Here is a 20379-nt window from a genome sequence, read left to right as displayed (position 1 = left end):
TGTTAGTATGAATGCTTCATTTAGGTTTCACTTTAAGAGATTTTTTTCAGCCTACATAGCACTGTGCTACTCTGTACTTTTTAAAACAGGAAGTGTGTTGAGTGCTGCGCAATATCTAGTATATTAGTCTGTGCAATACAGGCTGAGCTGTGATCATCTTATTACTCAACGCATAATCTCTTGTGGACAGACATCGTAAAGGTTTTAGTTCTGGGCTAACCAAGATTACTCATAGCAGAACTATCAGACATACGGAATCATGGGGCATCTTGACTGAAAGGTCCTGGAAGTGTCTTGTGTGACCAGTATTACTCGAAGAACTATTGACGATGATAAACCAATGATAAGTGCAACTGACAAGAAGCCAATGGAAGGATGTTCACTAGTAGACAATCCAGTACCATGTTGACACTAGGTTATAACCTGGGGCATCTTGCCCGAAAGGTCTTAAGTTCTTCATGAAGTGTGACTGTTGTTTCTGTGTCTTCACCCATTTTGTGTAGTGTGTGTCCAGCTTCCTCTGTCCCTCTGAGTTGGGCCAGTCGAGTGCTAGGGTTGGTTGGAGATGTAACAGACTGAGACGGTCAGAATGTCACACACACACTAGGGATGACATCACCATTTGGGGGGTGCTTCCAGAGAGTTTAGGCTGCAGATTTGGTCTGAGGGGAGTAGAATGGACCGGCTGTGTTCTGTAGAACACTACAGAATGTTTCAGAATGATGGAATGTTTAGAACAGACATGATTCTAATCCACACTATGGAGAAGATCTTGTCAATTCTACACATGACAAAATAGAACTTCCGATCTCTCCCACTTGAACTAAACCCACACGGCAGACAATCTATAGATATTCTCAGACCACATCTTAGATAGCAGCCTGGTCTCATAGACTAGATATAACATAGTAAACTAAGTCCGGAATACTCAAATGATTATGATATGTTACATTTGGTATGGTTACATAAGACAGAAATTTACTTCAGGCCAAAACGAAAGTAGGGTGGTTGGACGGTTGTGTGTATAACACGAACTTCTAGCAACCCAAAGGTTGTGTGTTAGAATCTCATAATTTTAGCTAATTAGCTACTTTTACTACTTTTTAGCTACTTTGCAACTGCTTATCATGTTAGCTAACAATTCCCCTAACCATTTAACCTAACTCCTAACCCTAACCATTTAACCTAACCCCTAACTCCTAACCATTTAACCTAACTCCTAACCATTTAACCTAACCCTAACCATTTAACCTAAATCCTAACCATTTAACCTAACCCCTAACCATTTAACCTAACCCTAACCATTTAACCTAACTCCTAACCATTTAACCTAACTCCTAACCATTTAACCTAACTCCTAACCATTTAACCTAACCATTTAACCTAACTCCTAACCATTTAACCTAACTCCTAACCCTAACCATTTAACCTAACCCCTAACCCTTTAACCTAACCCCTAACCATTTAACCTAACTCCTAACCATTTAACCTAACCCCTAACCATTTAGCCTAACCCCTAACCCTTTAACCTAACCCCTAACCATTTAACCTAACCCCTAACCCTTTAACCTAACCCCTAACCATTTAACCTAACCCTAACTCCTAACCATTTAACCTAACCCCTAACCATTTAACCTAACTCCTAACCCTTTAACCTAACCCTAACCATTTAACCTAACCCCTAACCATTTAACCTAACTCCTAACCATTTAACCTAACCCCTAACCATTTAACCTAACTCCTAACCCTAACCATTTAACCTAACTCCTAACCATTTAACCTAACTCCTAACCCTTTAACCTAACCCTAACCATTTAACCTAACCCCTAACCATTTAACCTAACTCCTAACCATTTAACCTAACCCCTAGCCTAGCTAACGTTGGCCACCTAGCCAACATTAGCCACAACACATTGGAATTTGTAACATATTGTACAAATTGTGTTTCCTAACATATAATTTGAAATAGATGATGGACATCCACAAATGAATACATACCACACAAAACATATCATACAGTATCATACTAATTGGAGTGTTCCAGGATTTACATCTACCTATGTGCCTATGTTACGTCTACCCCTGAGTCCGGGCTGTGCATAGAAGCTTTTAGCAGAGTGACTGACAGGATGCTTGTTGACATGCAGTACCAGTTACAAGTTTTAATATTTTCTACATTATAGAATAATAGTGAACACATCAAAACTATGAAATAACAAAAATGGAATCATGTAGTAACCAAAAAATTGTTAAACAAATAAAAACATGTTTTTTGATGTTTGACAGCTTTGCACACTTGAATGAGTAGGTTTGTCCAAACTTTTGACTGGTACTGTATGTATGTATATATTATTTATTTTTTGATGCGTTGTACCTTTTAACTGAAATGTTTACTGCTGCAGGCCTAAAGCCACAGACACAGTCCTCTGTAATGTATCTCACTTTTCTAGCTATGTGTTATTTCATAGTTTTGATCTCTTCACTATTATTCTACAATGTAAAAAAAAAAATCAGAAAAACCCTTGAATGCGTAGGTGTGTGCGAACTTGACTGGTACTGTATGTGAGAACCTCATTTGAATGTCAAGTCATATTTTCTCTGAAGGCATTTCCTTTTTTAAATTCTCGGTATTAGACTTCCCTACAGGGGTTGTCTAAAGACGACATCAGATATTACACTAATACACTATTATATATAACATCATAGTGCGTAAACTATTGTATGGAGGTGTATGTTGAGGAGAGATGCTTGTTGTGTTTACATATTTTTAGACTGCAGGTTTTGAAAGATCTCTCAGATAGTGATTGTTTGTCAACCTTATCTGTCTGTAGGGACTTGTTGAAGTTGGTGTACTTCCTTGTGCTAGAGTGAGAGAGTGGAAGGGTGTGTGTAGACCTAAACAAAGTGAGAAAGAGAGGGTGAGAAGCCAATTCCTTAGTTTGGAAATGTGGACAGGTAGTAAGAGCATGTGAATGATCGAGAAAGGGAGAGATGTGGTCTCATCAGCGAGGATGTTTGCAACATAGCAGATTGCAGTTGGACCACTGAACTGGTGCACAGTAGTGTGAACAAGCTAACTGTGAGATTTCAGAGAGGGGGAAGAGAGAGAGAGAGTTACTGACACAGGAACAAAGAGCAGAGGGAGAAAGAGAGAGAGGCAAAGAGAAACGTTAGACAGTGGACTTTCTGTTCCTTTCACTAACAGCTGAGGTATGTCCTTCCTTTTACCTTTTTGTTTTTACTGTGGACTGGGTTTGTACCTAAGGGAATGCTATAGGAATGCAAGGTAGAAACATACTGAAACGCAAGGTAGAAAAGTATAGAACATTTTGAACAGTTTGAACTTGAAATCCTCTGTTCAGTAATTTGAGGAGAACAGAGAGTGTAGATGTGAGACTGTGCAGTAGTAGTTCTTACCAGTGTAGTTCTGTAAGCTACAGTCGGTACTCACATTGTGGTGTATGAGACTAAAACCAGACCGTGTAGTGTTATAAATAACTACCTGCATCCGAATGGTTGACTTAACTGAATCTGCACTATGTTGTAATTTAAACATGGCAAACACAATACCCCACAGTAATTTCCTTTATTGCAATGCTTGGTGTCCGAAATCTCTATCTGCATTTGCATGGCTGAAAAGCAGAAGTTTGCGGTGGTAGTCTTTGAGACCAGGTTGTAGGACAGGGACTGTGGACATGTTCTCAAGTTTAGAATGGCGTCTTTTCATCCTCGTCTTCGGAACAAGCTATGCTCAGAACCGCGCAGTATGGCACTCTTGCCTCTAACGGGGAAAACCTTTTTAAAGCTGATAGTTTAAAACTTTAAAACTACATGAATACCATCAACTGGTACATGATGTATTTCCCAATGAGCCACTGTTCCAGTTCATCCGCTAGCTGGCTCAACTCTCACCGTACAGTCTACTACAGCCTAAAGGATTGGGTTACTTCCAGAATGCTATAATAGAACACAAATACCACCTACACAAAGGGGTGATTATAGAAATAAAATTAATAGAATACATGAATAGAATTCTGGCTCAACTCTCACAGTAAATTGTAATGCCTGAAGGATTGGAATACCCTTAGAATGCTATTATAATAGAACACCAATAGCACCTACACAAAGATGTGATATTTCTGTTTAGCTGCTACTACACCTGCATTGCTTGCTGTTTGGGGTTTTAGGCTGGGTTTCTGTACAGCACTTTGAGGTATCAGCTGATGTACGAAGGCCTTTATAAATACATTTGATATCGTTGTTTTCGCTATAATATAGTAAAAATAGCTCTTGCCCCAAGGCATGTGGGTATTCATTTACTTGACTGTTGAAGTAAATTCTAAAGAAAGCCTACACGGGATTGTGCAACCGTTCAACGCTATTGTTTAATAACAATGGCACCACCTCCACTGTATCACATGCAAACATAACCTGTTCTGTGAGAGTTACACTGCATTTTTCACTTTAAATCATTTAGCAGGCACTCTTATCCAGAACAACTTACAGTAGTCCATTCCCATGGGAATTGAACCCACAACCCCAGTGTTGCAAGCACCCTGCTCTACCAACTGAGCCAATACGAAACTACTTGGCAACACGCTTTGGATGCTTCACAAATAGCACCCTATGCCCTATACAGTGCACTACTTTTGACCAGGGTCCATAGTGGCCTGTTAAAAGTAGTGCACTACATACGGAATAGGGTGCCATTTTGGAGGCAGCCTAAGTTAATAAGTGACATCACTGTAGGGAAAGACCTGAACCGACTACACACTAGAAAAAAATGACATCTAAAAGCACAGGTGCAAACAGCAGCTTAAAGTGAGGTAAGAGTCTGGCGTTTTCCCAGCTCACAGTACATCCGTAGGAGTACTGAGTATATCTACCTGTTTACCCTCATAGGGGTACTGAGTGTATCTACCTGTTTACCCTCATAGGGGTACTGAGTATATCTACCTGTTTACCCTCATAGGGGTACTGAGTATATCTACCTGTTTACCCTCATAGGGGTACTGAGTATATCTACCTGTTTACCCTCATAGGGGTACTGAGTGTATCTACCTGTTTACCCTCATCGGGGTACTGAGTATATCTACCTGTTTACCCTCATAGGGGTACTGAGTATATCTACCTGTTTACCCTCATAGGGGTACTGAGTATATCTACCTGTTTACCCTCATAGGGGTACTGAGTGTATCTACCTGTTTACCCTCATAGGGGTACTGAGTATATCTACCTGTTTACCCTCATAGGGGTACTGAGTGTATACCTGTTTATCCTCATCGGGGTACATTACATTTACATTTAAGTCATTTAGCAGACGCTCTTATCCAGAGCGACTTACAAATTGGTGCATTCACCTTATGATATCCAGTGGAACAGCCACTTTACAATAGTGCATCTAAATCTTTTAAGGGGGGGGGGGGGGGGGGGGGTCAGAAGGATTGCTTTATACTATCCTAGGTATTCCTTAAAGAGGTGGGGTTTCAAGTTTCAGGTGTCTCCGGAAGGGTAAACAGGTACTGAGTATATCTACCTGTTTACCCTCATAGGGGTACTGAGTATATCTACCTGTTTACCCTCATAGGGGTACTGAGTATATCTACCTGTTTACCCTCATAGGGGTACTGAGTGTATACCTGTTTACCCTCATCGGGGTACTGAGTATATACCTGTTTACCCTCATAGGGGTACTGAGTATATCTACCTGTTTACCTGGATATCCTCATAGGGGTACTGAGTGTATCTAGAGTACCTGGTACGATACACATAATAAAAGTGTTCTAAGTTACTAAATCTGTCCCCTCATATGTCAAGTTGATTTAAGAGCTTGAGGATGTATTTTCCCTCCATTGTAAGTCTAGGGTCCAAGTCTAGAGGTGCAGGTATGTTCCTAACAGGTATGTTCTCATAACTGTCTAACTGGTGTAGGCTACTCATCCATGCATGTCCTTAGACTCCTCGGTAGAATTGACCCTTAGGCACACAGATGTAGGCTCGTTCCTCCACTACGACAGGTCATTGCATGCCAAGTTGCCAGTAAATGTGGTGACAGTGTTTTGTCATTTTGGAGGTCATAAAATGTTTTGTCAACATTGTGTGTGTGTGTGTGTGTGTTTAGATGGAGGAGTATAATGTGACAGTTGCTACAGGCACATCAGAGTATTCAGGGACCAATAACTACATATACATTACTCTGGTGGGAGAGAAAGGAGACAGCGAGAAAACAACACTGGATAACCCTGGACTGGACTTCTGTAGAGGAGCGGTGAGTATAGCAGTACTGTGCATGTGTGTGTGTTCTCTCGCACTCAAAAGGATCAATATAACATCTCTCTCTCTCCCTCCCTCCCTATCTCTCCCTCGCTCATTCCTCTCTCCCTCCCTACCTCGTTCATTCCTCTCTCCATCGCTCCCTCTCCCCCCTCCCTATCTCCCACTCCCTCCCTCCCCTCCAGGTGGATGAATACAAGGTGTGTAGCCCGGCTCCTCTGGGTCGTGTCCTTTTGGTGCGTCTGGAGAAACAGAGGTACTGGGTAGAGGATAACTGGTTCTGTCTCTATGTCACCGTGGCGCCACCAGGTGGTGGTACAGCCCTCACCTTCCCCTGTTACCGCTGGCTCATAGGAAATGTCAAGGTGGAGCTACGAGAAGGCACAGGTAAAATAAAGAGGTTGCCCTTCAAGATACTGATCTCAAGTTTTGTGATAAAGCTTAGGTTTTGGGGCAAGAAAGCTGATCCTAGATCTGTGTCCTAGATTTGGTGAAAACAAAGGATGAAGGTCAAATAGAGGTTAGAGAAGGATGTGAGTGAGTCATCTCTCTGTCTCTATCTTGTTCTCTTTCTCTCCCCCGCTCTCTCTCACTCCCTCCTTCAGCAATGAGACTCAGTGACGACACCTCTACTCAGCTTTTGGCTCACAGAAAAGCAGAACTGCAGGAGAGACAGGCGGTATACAGGTCAGTTACATTACAGAAATGTTGTTAGAGACACATGCATCCATTTACAGTATGTGTACATGCACAGACACGAATACACACAATTTTCCACACACACACACACACACACACACACACACACACACACACACACACACACACACACACACACACACACACACACGTCTCAATTCCAATCCCTCCAGAAACTGAACCAAGGTCTTGCGGTTGTGTTTGTCTGTTTATCCAGATGGGTTGCATGGGCTCCTGGGATTCCCAAGTGTATTGATGCGAAGACCGAGGCAGACCTTCATCAGGATGTTCGCTTCGACAATGAGAAGAGGAGTGACTTTGAGGGCTCCTTACAGTACGCGTGAGTCATACAGACCCCCCCCCCCCCCCCCCCCCCCTTTAAGCCCTTCCCAAATTGCCTAATATACAGTTGAAGTCGGAAGTTTACATACACCTTAGCCAAATACATTTAAACTCAGTTTTTCACAATTCCTGACATTTAATCCTAGTAAAAATTCCCTGTTTTAGGTCAGTTAGGATCACCACTTTATTTTAAGGACGTGAAATGTCCGAATAATAGTAAAGAGAATGATTTATTTCAGTTTTTATTTCTTTCATCACATTCCCAGTGGGTCAGAGGTTTACATACAATCAATTAGTATTTAGTAGCATTGCTTTTAAATTATTTAACTTGGGTCAAACGTTTTGGGTAGCCTTCCACAAGCTTTCTACAAGTGAATTTTAGCCCATTCCTCCTGACAGAGCTGGTGTAACTGAGTCAGGTTTGTAGGCCTCCTTGCTCACACACACTTTTTCAGTTCTGGCCACAAATTTTCTATAGGATTGAGGTCAGGGCTTTGTGATGGCCACTCCAATACCTTGACTTTGTTTTCCTTAAGCCATTTTGCCACAACTTTGGAAGTATGCTTGGGGCCATTGTCCATTTGGAAGACCCATTTGCGACCAAGCTTTAACTTCCTGACTGATGTCTTGAGATGTTGCTTCAATATATCCACAGAATTTTCCTGACATCTATTTTGTGAAGTGCACCAGTCCCTCCTGCAGCAAAGCACCCCCACAACATGATGCTGCCACCCCCGTGCTTCACGGTTGGGATGGTGTTCTTCAGCTTGCAAGCCTCCCACTTTTCCCTCCAATTATAACGATGGTCATTATGGACAAACAAATCTATTTTTGTTTCATCAGACCAGAGGACATTTCTCCAAAAAGTATGATCTTTGTCCCATGTGCAGTTGCAAACCGTAGTCTGGCTTTTTTATGGCGGTTTTGGAGCAGTGGATTCTTCCTTGCTGAGCGGCCTTTCAGGTTATGTCAATATAGGACTCGTTTTACTGTGGATATAGATACTTTTGTACCCGTTTCCTCCAGCATTTTCACAAGGTCCTTTGCTGTTGTTCTGGGATTGATTTGCATTTTTCGCACCAAAGTACGTTCATCTCTAGGAGACAGAATGCGTCTCCTTCCTGAGCGGTATGACGGCTGCGTGGTCCCATGGTGTTTATTCCAATTCCAATTGACTCAAGTTATGTCAATTAGCCTATCAGAAGCTTCTAAAGCCATGACATAATTTTCTGGAATTTTCCAAGCTGTTTAAAGGCACAGTCAACTTAGTGAATGTAAACTTCTGACCCACTGGAATTGTGATACGGTGAATTATAAGTGAAATAATCTGTCTAAACAACTGTTGTAAAGATTTCTTGTGTCATGTACAAAGTAGATGTCCTAACCGACTTGGCAAAACTATAGTTTGTTAACAAGAAATTTGTGGAATGGTTGAAAAAACAAGTTTTAATGACTCCAACCTAAGTGTATGTAAACTCCCGACTTCAACTGTAGTAGCTTCCTTATTTTAAGAAAATGTGTTTGAAAATGCTCTTTCCTGTTGTCTGTCCCCCCCCCCCCTCCCCATCCCTCATTCCCTCCCCCCTCTTCCCCCTCTCTCAGTCTTCTAGAGCTGTCTTTGAAGAAGCTAGCCATTAGGTTCGGGAAGTCATGGGACAATCTGGATGACTTCAAACGATGCTTCTGGAAACTCAGGAGCCCCATATCTGGTAAAGTACAGTGGCACATAAATAGACTACTTAATAGAGCATTGTGGGTACTGTTGTACGTAATACTACAGGTAAACAACATGGCCAAAGTATTCAACCCGCCCGCCCTTAAGCCACACAATATTTAATGGCTCCAAAACTGTCCGCCCTGCGGGATATAACCGTGGGGACTGGGGTTATGAGTCAACCCGCGCATCATTAGACTTTCAACGTGGCACTGTCATAGGATGCCACCTTTCCAACAGTTAGTCAAATTTCTTCTCTGCTAGAGCTGCCCCGGTCAACTGTAAGTGCTGTTATTGTGAAGTGTACAGAAATGAGATTGTCGAGATCGGTGTGGAATAACTTGATTGGCCTGCACAGAGCCCTGACTTTAACCCCATTGAACACCTTTGGGATGAATTGGAACGCCGACTGTGAGGCAGGCCTAATCACCCAACATCAGTGCCCTACCTCACTCACGCTCTTGTGGCTGAATGGAAGCAAATCCCCGCAGAAATGTTCCATCATCTAGTGGAAAGCCTTCCCAGAAGAGTGGACTATTTTATAGCAGCAAAGGGGGGCCAACTCCATATTAATGCCCATGACTTTGGAATGAGATGTTCGACATACTTTTGGCCATGTACTTAATTAGAGTTAGAGGTGCTATTCCTCGTAGAGTATAGGCCAACACTTTTTATAGCTGTCTCTTCCTGTTTCATTGGGGAAGTGAGGCCTCTGAATATTGTAACACCAGTGTGTGTAACTCAGTCAGTATTTAGCATTTTCAATCTTTGATTAAACAATTGTTTCTCCTTCAATATATAGTCCATTATTCATATTCTGACACTACAGATCACTCTTATGTTGCTTACAATTTTTCTGCACAGATGTAAATGCAAACTTGAAGGGTATTCAAGGTTTTAAAAGGCTTCTAAAGTTTGGTCTATTCCACTTTAAAATGTCAGACTTGATTTGCCCTAACCCTAATGAAAAATGTCCATGAATTATAATCCACATAACAATTCACATTTCCTGCTGTAGCAAACTGGTCAAACTAAGATCCTACATCTGTACGGTCTAAACCTTCTCTGTCTTTACCCTGTCAGTCCTATTATATATTAGTGTAAATTGTTATATTAAGAATTGTTTATTCAGACAGTACTTTTTTATTTTGTGATTGATCAATTGATTCTCCCTATGGTTCCAGAGTACTGTATGGAGCACTGGAAGGAAGACTCATTCTTCGGATACCAGTGTCTGAACGGTTCAAACCCCAGAATGATCCAGTGCTGCAAGAAGCTTCCGGGAAACTTCCCCGTCTCTGGAGACATGGTGCAGGGGTCGCTGGCCCCAAGAACCACCCTAGAGAAGGAACTCAAGGTGGGGCCCCTCTGTCTCTCTGTCTGCATTCCAAATGTCACCCTATACTAACCCTAATGCTAGCTTCATGTCCATATCCTGGTTCAACCCTAACTCCACCCTCAACCCTAACTCTACCCTAACCTATAGAGGAAGACGTTGAACTTTAACCATAGCACTTATCTTTGGTGCACTTAGTCCCTTCATCCCTTGGGGGAATATCCAATTATGTATTTATTTAATGATTTATTTAATTGATCCAGTTTGCATGTTTTATGATTTTATTATATAACATTTGTTTTAAAATGTAACTTATTTTACCCTCAGCACTTTATCAATAATTGTCTTCCTCCTGTTGCTGAACTGTCATGAGTGACCCCTCGGAGCTTTCGGTCTATCATGTTCTCTCACCCTCTCTAGAACGGTCTGATGTACAATATAGAAACAGGGCAGAAGGTTGCAATAGTAAAACCCAAGGTTTGATACCAGCATAAACAGAAACCCTCTTAAACCTAACCCTAGCCTCAACCCTAACCCTAGTCTCAACCGTAACCCTAGCCTCAACCGTAACCCTAGCCTCAACCGTAACCCTAGCCTCAACCGTAACCCTAGCCTCAACCGTAACCCTAGCCTCTGTCACGTTCCTGACCTATTTATGTTAGTTTTTGTGTGTTAGTTGGTCAGGACGTGAGGTTGGGTGGGCATTCTATGTTATCTGTTTCTATGTTGGTTTCGGTTTGCCTGGTATGGCTCTTGATTAGAGGCAGGTGGTTTGCGTTTGCCTCTAATTAAGAGTCATATTTAGGTAGGGCATTCTCACTGTTTGTTTGTGGGTGATTGTCTCCTGTGTCTGTGTCAGTATGTTTGTTCGTACCACACTGGACTGTAGCGTTTGTTTGTTTCGTTTTCGTTTCGATGTCGTCTGTTTCCTGTACGTAAGTTTATGTTTAGTTATGTAAGTTTATGTTCAGGTCTCGTCAACGTCGTTTTCTTGTTTTGTAGTTTGGAAGTGTTTTGTTTCGTTTCGTGTTTGCCATCATCGTTGTTTAATAAAGATGGCTTATTTCCCTGAGCCTGCGTTTTGGTCTGAAGATCCTTCTCTCCTCACCTCTTCCGAGGATGAGGAGAGCGTCACTCGTTACAGCCTCATCCGTAACCCTAGCCTCAACCCTAACCCTAGCCTCAACCCTAACCTCAACCGTAACCCTAGTCTCAACCCTAATCCTAGTCTCAACCCTAACCCTAGTCTCAACCCTAACCCTAGTCTCAACCCTAACCTCAACCGTAACCCTAGTCTCAACCCTAATCCTAGTCTCAACCCTAACCCTAGTCTCAACCCTAACCCTAGTCTCAACCCTAACCCTAGTCTCAACCCTAACCCTAGTCTCAACCCTAACCCTAGTCTCAACCCTAACCTCAACCCTAATCTTAGTCTCAACACTAACCCTAGTCTCAACCCTAACCCTAGTCTCAACCCAAGTCTATTCCGTAATCCTAGTCTCAACTCTAACCCTAGCCTCAGCCATAACCCTGGTCACAACCCTAATCCTAGTCTCAACCCTAACCCTAGTCTCAACCGTAACCCTAGTCTCAACCCTAACCCTAGTCTCAACCCTAGCCCTGGTCACAACCCTAACCCTAGTCTCAACCCTAACCCTAGCCTCAACCGTAACCCTAGTCTCAACCATAACCCTAGCCTCAACCATAACCCTAGCCTCAACCCTAACCCTAGTCTCATCCGTAATCCTAGTCTCAACCCTAACCTCAACCGTAATTCTAGTCTCAACCATAACCCTAGCCTCAACCGTAACCCTAGTCTCAACCCTAACCCTAGTCTCAACCCTAACCCTAGCCTCAACCCTAACCCTAGTCTCAACCCTAACCCTAGTCTCAACCCTAACCCTAGCCTCAACCCTAACCTCAACCCTAATCCTAGTCTCAACACTAACCCTAGCCTCAACCCTAGTCTCAACCCTAACCTCAACCATAACCCTAGTCTCAACCCTAACCTCAACCATAACCCTAGTCTCAACCCTAACCTCAACCATAACCCTAGTCTCAACCCTAGTCTCAACCCTAACCCTAGTCTCAACCCTAACCCTAGTCTCAACCCTAACCCTAGTCTCAACCCTAATCCTAGCCTCAACCCTAACCCTAGTCTCAACCCTAACCCTAGTCTCAACCCTAACCCTAGTCTCAACCCTAACCCTAGCCTCAACCCTAACCTCAACCCTAATCCTAGTCTCAACACTAACCCTAGCCTCAACCCTAGCCTCAACCCTAACCTCAACCATAACCTTAGTCTCAACCCTAACCTCAACCATAACCCTAGTCTCAACCCTAACCTCAACCATAACCCTAGTCTCAACCCTAGTCTCAACCCTAACCCTAGTCTCAACCCTAACCCTAGCCTCAACCCTAACCCTAGCCTCAACCGTAACCCTAGTCTCAACCCTAACCCTAGTCTCAACCCTAACCCTAGCCTCAACCCTAACCCTGGTCACAACCCTAACCCTAGCCTCAACCGTAACCCTAGTCTCAACCGTAACCCTGGTCACAACCCTAACCTCAACCCTAACCCTAGTCTCAACCCTAACCCTAGTCTCAATCCTAGCCTCAACCCTAACCCTGTTTCAACCCTAACCCTACTCTCAAACCTAACCCTATTCTCAAACCTAACCCTACTCTCAAACCTAACCCTACTATGAAACCTAACCTTACTCTCAAACCTAACCCTATTCTCAAACCTAACCCTACTCTCAACCCTAACCCTACTATGAAACCTAACCCTACTCTCAACCCTAACCCTACTCTCAAACCTAACCCTACTCTCAAACCTAACCCTAGTCTCAAACCTAACCCTAGTCTCAAACCTAACCCTACTCTCAAACCTAACCCTATTCTCAAACCTAACCCTATTCTCAAACCTAACCCTATTCTCAAACCTAACCCTATTCTCAAACCTAACCCTACTCTCAACCCTAACCCTACTATGAAACCTAACCCTACTCTCAACCCTAACCCTACTCTCAAACCTAACCCTACTCTCAAACCTAACCCTAGTCTCAAACCTAACCCTATTCTCAAACCTAACCCTATTCTCAAACCTAACCCTATTCTCAAACCTAACCCTATTCTCAAACCTAACCATATTCTCATACCGAACCCTAGTCTCAACCGTCTCTACATATTTTCATGCTCTCTCTAGGCGGGTAACATCTACTTGGTAGACTACGCCATCATGGATGGTGTTCCTACCAACGTAATCAGAGGGAAACCACAGTACATCGCTGCTCCTCTCTGTCTGCTGTATGAACACCCAGACCAGGGACTCATACCCATCGCCATACAGGTAGGGCTGGACACACACACACACACTATCCTAATATTGAGTTGCACCCCCTTTTGCCCTCAGAACAGCCTCAATTTGTCATCTCAACAAGGATAGTAAAGCCATAAACATACACGTTATCTATCCCCCCTCTTCCCCAGCTGGGGCAGACTCCTGGCTTGGACACGCCCATCTTCCTGCCTAAAAACCCGCCCCTGGCCTGGCTATTGGCCAAGATCTGGGTCCGTCACTCAGAGTTCCAGGTGTTCCAGCTCCTGTCCCACCTGTTGAGAACTCACCTGGTGGTGGAGGTGTTCTGTGTGTCAACACTACGACAGCTCCCTGCTGTCCATCCAGTATATAAGGTAGGGGGGGGGGGGGGGGGTGGAGTGGTGTGTGCTGTGGGTAACACCTCTCTCCGTCTCTACTGTAGCCCCTGGCTCTTCACCTGGGGGTGGAGTGGTGTGTGCTGTGGGTAACCCCTCTCTCCGTCCCTACTGTAGCCCCTGGCTCCTCACCTGGGGGTGGAGTGGTGTGTGCTGTGTGTAACCCCTCTCTCCGTCTCTACTGTAGCTCCTGGCTCCTCGCCTTGGGGTGGGGTGGTGTGTGCTGTGGGTAACCCCTCTCTCCGTCTCTACTGTAGCCCCTGGCTCCTCGCCTGGGGGTGGGGTGGTGTGTGCTGTGGGTAACCCCTCTCTCCGTCTCTACTGTAGCTCCTGGTTCCTCACCTGGGGGTGGGGTGGTGTGTGCTGTGGGTAACCCCTCTCTCCGTCTCTACTGTAGCCCCTGGCTCTTCACCTGGGGGTGGGGTGGTGTGTGCTGTGGGTAACCCCTCTCTCCGTCTCTACTGTAGCTCCTGGCTCCTCACCTGGGGGTGGGGTGGTGTGTGCTGTGGGTAACCCCTCTCTCCGTCTCTACTGTAGCTCCTGGTTCCTCACCTGGGGGTGGGGTGGTGTGTGCTGTGGGTAACCCCTCTCTCCGTCTCTACTGTAGCTCCTGGTTCCTCACCTGGGGGTGGGGTGGTGTGTGCTGTGGGTAACCCCTCTCTCCGTCTCTACTGTAGCTCCTGGTTCCTCACCTGGGGGTGGGGTGGTGTGTGCTGTGGGTAACTCCTCTCTCCGTCTCTACTGTAGCTCCTGGTTCCTCACCTGGGGGTGGGGTGGTGTGTGCTGTGGGTAACCCCTCTCTCCGTCTCTACTGTAGCTCCTGGTTCCTCACCTGGGGGTGGGGTGGTGTGTGCTGTGGGTAACCCCTCTCTCCGTCTCTACTGTAGCTCCTGGTTCCTCACCTGGGGGTGGGGTGGTGTGTGCTGTGGGTAACCCCTCTCTCCGTCTCTACTGTAGCTCCTGGTTCCTCACCTGGGGGTGGGGTGGTGTGTGCTGTGGGTAACCCCTCTCTCTGCCTCTACTGTAGCTCCTGGTTCCTCACCTGGGGGTGGAGTGGTGTGTGCTGTGTGTAACCCCTCTCTCCGTCTCTACTGTAGCTCCTGGCTCCTCGCCTGGGGGTGGGGTGGTGTGTGCTGTGGGTAACCCCTCTCTCCGTCTCTACTGTAGCTCCTGGCTCCTCGCCTGGGGGTGGGGTGTGCTGTGGGTAACCCCTCTCTCCGTCTCTACTGTAGCTCCTGGTTCCTCACCTGGGGGTGGGGTGGTGTGTGCTGTGGGTAACCCCTCTCTCCGTCTCTACTGTAGCCCCTGGCTCTTCACCTGGGGGTAGGGTGGTGTGTGCTGTGGGTAACCCCTCTCTCCGTCTCTACTGTAGCTCCTGGTTCCTCACCTGGGGGTGGGGTGGTGTGTGCTGTGGGTAACCCCTCTCTCCGTCTCTACTGTAGCTCCTGGTTCCTCACCTGGGGGTGGGGTGGTGTGTGCTGTGGGTAACCCCTCTCTCCGTCTCTACTGTAGCTCCTGGTTCCTCACCTGGGGGTGGGGTGGTGTGTGCTGTGGGTAACCCCTCTCTCCGTCTCTACTGTAGCTCCTGGTTCCTCACCTGGGGGTGGGGTGGTGTGTGCTGTGGGTAACCCCTCTCTCCGTCTCTACTGTAGCTCCTGGTTCCTCACCTGGGGGTGGGGTGGTGTGTGCTGTGGGTAACCCCTCTCTCCGTCTCTACTGTAGCTCCTGGCTCCTCGCCTGGGGGTGGGGTGTGCTGTGGGTAACCCCTTTCTCTGTCTCTACTGTAGCTCCTGGTTCCTCACCTGGGGGTGGGGTGGTGTGTGCTGTGGGTAACCCCTCTCTCCGTCTCTACTGTAGCCCCTGGCTCTTCACCTGGGGGTAGGGTGGTGTGTGCTGTGGGTAACCCCTCTCTCCGTCTCTATTGTAGCTCCTGGCTCCTCACCTGGGGGTGGGGTGGTGTGTGCTGTGGGTAACCCCTCTCTCCGTCTTTACTGTAGCTCCTGGTTCCTCACCTGGGGGTGGGGTGGTGTGTGCTGTGGGTAACCCCTCTCTCCTTCTCTACTGTAGCTCCTGGTTCCTCACCTGGGGGTGGGGTGGTGTGTGCTGTGGCTAACCTCTCTCTCCGTCTCTACTGTAGCTCCTGGCTCCTCATCTGGGGGTGGGGTGGTGTGTGCTGTGGGTAACCCCTCTCTCCGTCTCTACTGTAGCTCCTGGCTCCTCACCTGGGGGTGGGGTGGTGTGTGCTGTGGGTAACCCCTCTCTCCGTCTCTACTGTAGCTCCTGGCTCCTCACCTGGGGGTGGGGTGGTGTGTGCTCTGGCTAACCCCTCTCTCCGTCTCTACTGTAGCTCCTGGTTCCTCACCTGGGGGTGGGGTGGTGTGTGCTGTGGGTAACACCTCTCTCCGTCTCTACTGTAGCTCCTGGCTCCTCACCTGGGGGTGGGGTGGTGTGTGCTGTGGGTAACCCCTCTCTCCGCCTCTACTGTAGCTCCTGGCTCCTCATCTGGGGGTGGGGTGGTGTGTGCTGTGGGTAACCCCTCTCTCCGCCTCTACTGTAGCTCCTGGCTCCTCACCTGGGGGTGGGGTGGTGTGTGCTGTGGCTAACCCCTCTCTCCGCCTCTACTGTAGCTCCTGGCTCCTCACCTGGGGGTGGGGTGGTGTGTGCTGTGGCTAACCCCTCTCTCCGTCTCTACTGTAGCTCCTGGCTCCTCACCTGGGGGTGGGGTGGTGTGTGCTGTGGCTAACCCCTCTCTCCGTCTCTACTGTAGCTCCTGGCTCCTCACCTGGGGGTGGGGTGGTGTGTGCTGTGGCTAACCCCTCTCTCCATCTCTACTGTAGCTCCTGGCTCCTCACCTGCGCTATACTCTGGAGATTAACTGCAGGGGGCGCACTCAGCTCCTCTCAGCCGACGGCATCTTCAAAAGGGTATGTCAGTCTTACCGTTCTATTCCTTGTTTACATTTTAGCAGACACTTACAGTAGAGTGCAAACATTTTTGTACAGGTCCCTCCCCCGTGGGAATTGAACCCATAACCCTGGTGCCACACAGGACCCCAGTATCTTGAGGGCTCAACTGACCCTATATTGTTGTATTGAGGCAGCTTCAGAAACAAACTGTTTTTAAAAACATAGAATAGTTTTGAAATAGACAAGAGTATAATTGATGATGAAATACTGTTCCTCCAGGTGGTGTCTACAGGAGGGGAGGGGCTTCTGATCCTAGCCCAGAATGAGTACAAAGTCCTGACCTACCGCTCTCTGCAGCCCTACCAGGACTTCCAGCAGCGCGGAGCCTCCAAGCTCAGAAACTACTTCTACAGGGAATACAGCCTGATGCTGTGGGACGCCATACACAGGTACATTACCCATCACCACTCCTTTGTGACCACAGAGATATTGTTTATACGCTTGTCGGAGGAAAGCAGGGAGAGAACATGGTCTTCAGGCCTGAAATATGGATATGTTGAAATGAACATTGGGAAAATAAGCTATTTCACTCCTCCCCCCTCTTTCCCTCCCCAGTTTTGTCTCAGGGATGGTGTCACTGTACTACCATTATGACAGTGATGTAGTGGAGGACACTGAGCTGCAGGCCTGGATAAAGGACATCGCTGAGGAGGGCTTCGTTGATGTGCCCAGATTTGGTCAGTCATCCACCACTACCCCCACCTCCTCAGACTCAGGACTGGATTCAATCCGGAAGCGTGGAAGATCTGCATGGCAGAGCGGTTGACATTTAAAGGCAACGGTACCGTGTTCGTGGAATTGCATTCTCAGAAAATGCTGCATATGTCGGCTGAACCCGAAATGACCTTTAAATGTCAACCGTGCTGCAACACAGATCTTCGGCGCTAGGGACGGACCCTTAGTTGATCATGATGATTTCTTACTGGGTAATTTTGACTGATGTGTGTGATGTTTCCTTCCTCTCAGGTCTGGCCAGGGAACTACACAACAAGACAGAACTGATCACACTGCTGAGTGTAGCTATCTTCACAAGCTCAGTACAGCATGCAGCCACCAATAATGGACAGGTACAGTACACACACACAGTCTTGTACAGCTAACCTTGTGGGGGCACACAATTCAGTCCCATTCCAAATCCTATTTTCCCTAACCAGTAATCCTAACCTAGCTCAAATTTTTGTTTGTTTACTATTCTTGTGGAGACTTCTGTCTGGTCCCCACAAGAATAGTAAAAAAAACACACACACACACACCTATTAAGTTACTCATCTCACTCTAACATAGTTTGACTGGTGTGCGTGGGTACCCAACACCCCGTGCACAATGCGCCACCCTCCCCCGACGGACAAGGACGCTGTTACCATGGAGATGATCATGGACACCCTCCCAGACGTCAGCCAAACATGTTTGGAGATGGCGATCACATGGCACTTGGGTCGGCCACAACCGGACGCAGTAAGTTAAAACAACAACAGTGGGTCACATTTATAGTATGAAATGGGATGAAACTAGAATGCAACGCTCGTCTCCCACCTCCTTTCATTTTTCTTTCCCACCTTTGATTATAAACATAGAAACTCTGATCACCAGGCGCAGTGAAAAAAGTAACACTCCTTGTACTTTCAATCATAAAATAAAACCAGAGAGATTCATGTAGCTAAATGTAAATATTTCAAGCTAGGATTCTTCACTTCTCCATTTTGCATTTTCTCTCTAGTCTTGGAATTCCCAGATGTAGGGCAACAGCTCATTGGTACATCTTCAGACAGACTATTTCCTCTCCACTCTCTTTTCATGCTTTTTAGTTCCCCCTCTCTCCCTCCAGGTCCCATTGGGTCAGTACCAGTACCAGTATAGAGCCTTACTCGTCCTCCTTTCGCCCATTTTTCTCATTGGGTCAGTACCAGGAGCAGTACTTTACTGAGCCCCAAGCCCATGCTAACCCTACACAACCTCCTTCTCCCCCTCCCTCCTTCCTTCTCCCCCTCTCTCTCCTTCCTTCTCTCCTCTCTTCCTTCCTTCTCCCCCTCTCTCTCCTTCCTTCTCCCCCTCTCTCCTCTCCTCTCTTCCTTCTCCCCCTCTCTCCTCCTTCCTTCTCCCCCTCTCTCTCCTTCCTTCTCTCCTCTCTTCCTTCTCCCCCTCTCTCTCCTTCCTTCTCTCCTTCTCTCCCTCCTTCCTTCTCCCCTTCTCTCTTCCTCCTTCCCTTCCACCTATCTCCTTCCTTCTCTCTCCCCCAGATCCCATTGGGTCAGTACCGGGAGCAGTACTTCACAGAGTCCCAGGCCCAGGAGGTGATTGGCAAGTTCAGACAGGAACTGAAGGAGATAGAGGAACACATCCTGACCCAGAACGAGGGACTAGAGCTGCCCTATCTTTTCCTCCTGCCCAGCCGCATCGAGAACAGCATCACTATATAATATACTGAACAAAAATATAAACACAACATATAACAATTTTAAAGATTTTACTGTGTTAGTTCATATAAGGAAATCAGTCAATTGAAATAAATGAATTAGGCCCTAATCTATGGATTTCACATGACTGGGAATACAGATATGCATCTGGACACATATATATATTATTTTAAATAGGGGCGTGGATCAGGAAACCAATGAGTATCTGGTGTGACCACCATTTGTCTCATGCAGCGCGACACATCTCCTTTGCATAAAGTTGATCAGGTTTGATTATGGCCTGTGGAATGTTGTCCAACTAATTTCAATGGCTGTGCGAAGTTGCTGGATATTGACAGGAACTGAAACACGATGTCGTACACATCGATCCAGAGCATCCCACACATGCTCATTGGGTTATATGTCTGGTGAGTATGCAGGCCATGGAGGAACTGGGACATTTTCAGCTTCCAGGAATTGTGTACAGATCCTTGCCACACGGGGCCGGGCATTATTATAGTGAAACATGAGGTGATGGTGGTGGATAAATGGCACGACAATGGGCCTCAGGATCTCGTCACGGTATCTCTGTGCATTAGAATTGCCATCGATAAAATGCAATTGTGTTGGATGTTCGTAGCTTATGCCTGCCCATACCATAACCTGTTTACAATGTTGACATCAGTAAACCGCTTGCCCACAACGTCATACGTGTGGTCTGCGGTTGTGAGGCCGGTTGGACGTACTGCCAAAATCTCTAAAATGACATTGGAGCCGGCTTATGGTAGAGAAATTAACATTAAATTCTCTGGCAACAACTCTGGTGGACATTCCTGCAGTCAGCATGCCAATTTCACGCTCCCTCAAAACTTGAGACATTTGTGGCATTGTGTTGTGTGACCTTTTATTGTCCCAAGCACAAGGTAATGATCATGCTGT

At 46.4% G+C, this 20379-nt stretch overlaps 1 protein-coding gene across 4 annotated transcripts; it reads left to right on the top strand.

Moving 5' to 3' along the window:
- The first annotated feature begins 129 nt into the window (after positions 1-129).
- Positions 130-19739, top strand: LOC129835490 (polyunsaturated fatty acid lipoxygenase ALOX12-like). Of its 4 annotated transcripts, none has more exons than XM_055901131.1 (15): positions 130-3210; positions 6122-6268; positions 6459-6660; positions 6879-6960; positions 7190-7306; positions 8917-9023; positions 10213-10385; positions 13573-13716; positions 13857-14060; positions 16919-17005; positions 17267-17436; positions 17603-17724; positions 18014-18114; positions 18332-18502; positions 19285-19739. In XM_055901131.1, the coding sequence occupies exons 2-15, from the start codon at positions 6122-6124 to the stop codon at positions 19462-19464; spliced, it is 2007 nt and encodes a 668-aa protein (XP_055757106.1). In that variant the 5' UTR covers positions 130-3210; the 3' UTR covers positions 19465-19739. The 4 variants fall into 4 exon arrangements, with proteins under 4 accessions (XP_055757106.1, XP_055757107.1, XP_055757105.1 ...); XM_055901130.1 differs by having other exon boundaries at positions 132-3210; positions 7190-7312; XM_055901133.1 differs by lacking the exon at positions 130-3210 and having other exon boundaries at positions 6200-6268; positions 6459-6473; positions 6583-6660; positions 7190-7312.
- The last annotated feature ends 640 nt before the right edge of the window (positions 19740-20379 follow it).

This window comes from Salvelinus fontinalis, chromosome 36, assembly GCF_029448725.1.
Source record: "Salvelinus fontinalis isolate EN_2023a chromosome 36, ASM2944872v1, whole genome shotgun sequence".
NCBI classification, from domain to species: domain Eukaryota; kingdom Metazoa; phylum Chordata; class Actinopteri; order Salmoniformes; family Salmonidae; genus Salvelinus; species Salvelinus fontinalis.
Note: the sequence above shows the minus strand (reverse complement) of the source record. Positions and strands in the feature narration are given on the sequence as shown.

Bases quoted from the DNA above. Each gene is read 5' to 3' on its own strand.
- LOC129835490 (XM_055901130.1), top strand. From the start codon at position 6,122: ATGGAGGAGTATAATGTGACAGTTGCTACAGGCACATCAGAGTATTCA. The intron at 7,313-8,916 runs GTGAGTCATACA...CCCCTCTCTCAG, and splicing joins GAGGGCTCCTTACAGTACGC to TCTTCTAGAGCTGTCTTTGA. The intron at 18,503-19,284 runs GTAAGTTAAAAC...TCTCTCCCCCAG, and splicing joins GTCGGCCACAACCGGACGCA to ATCCCATTGGGTCAGTACCG.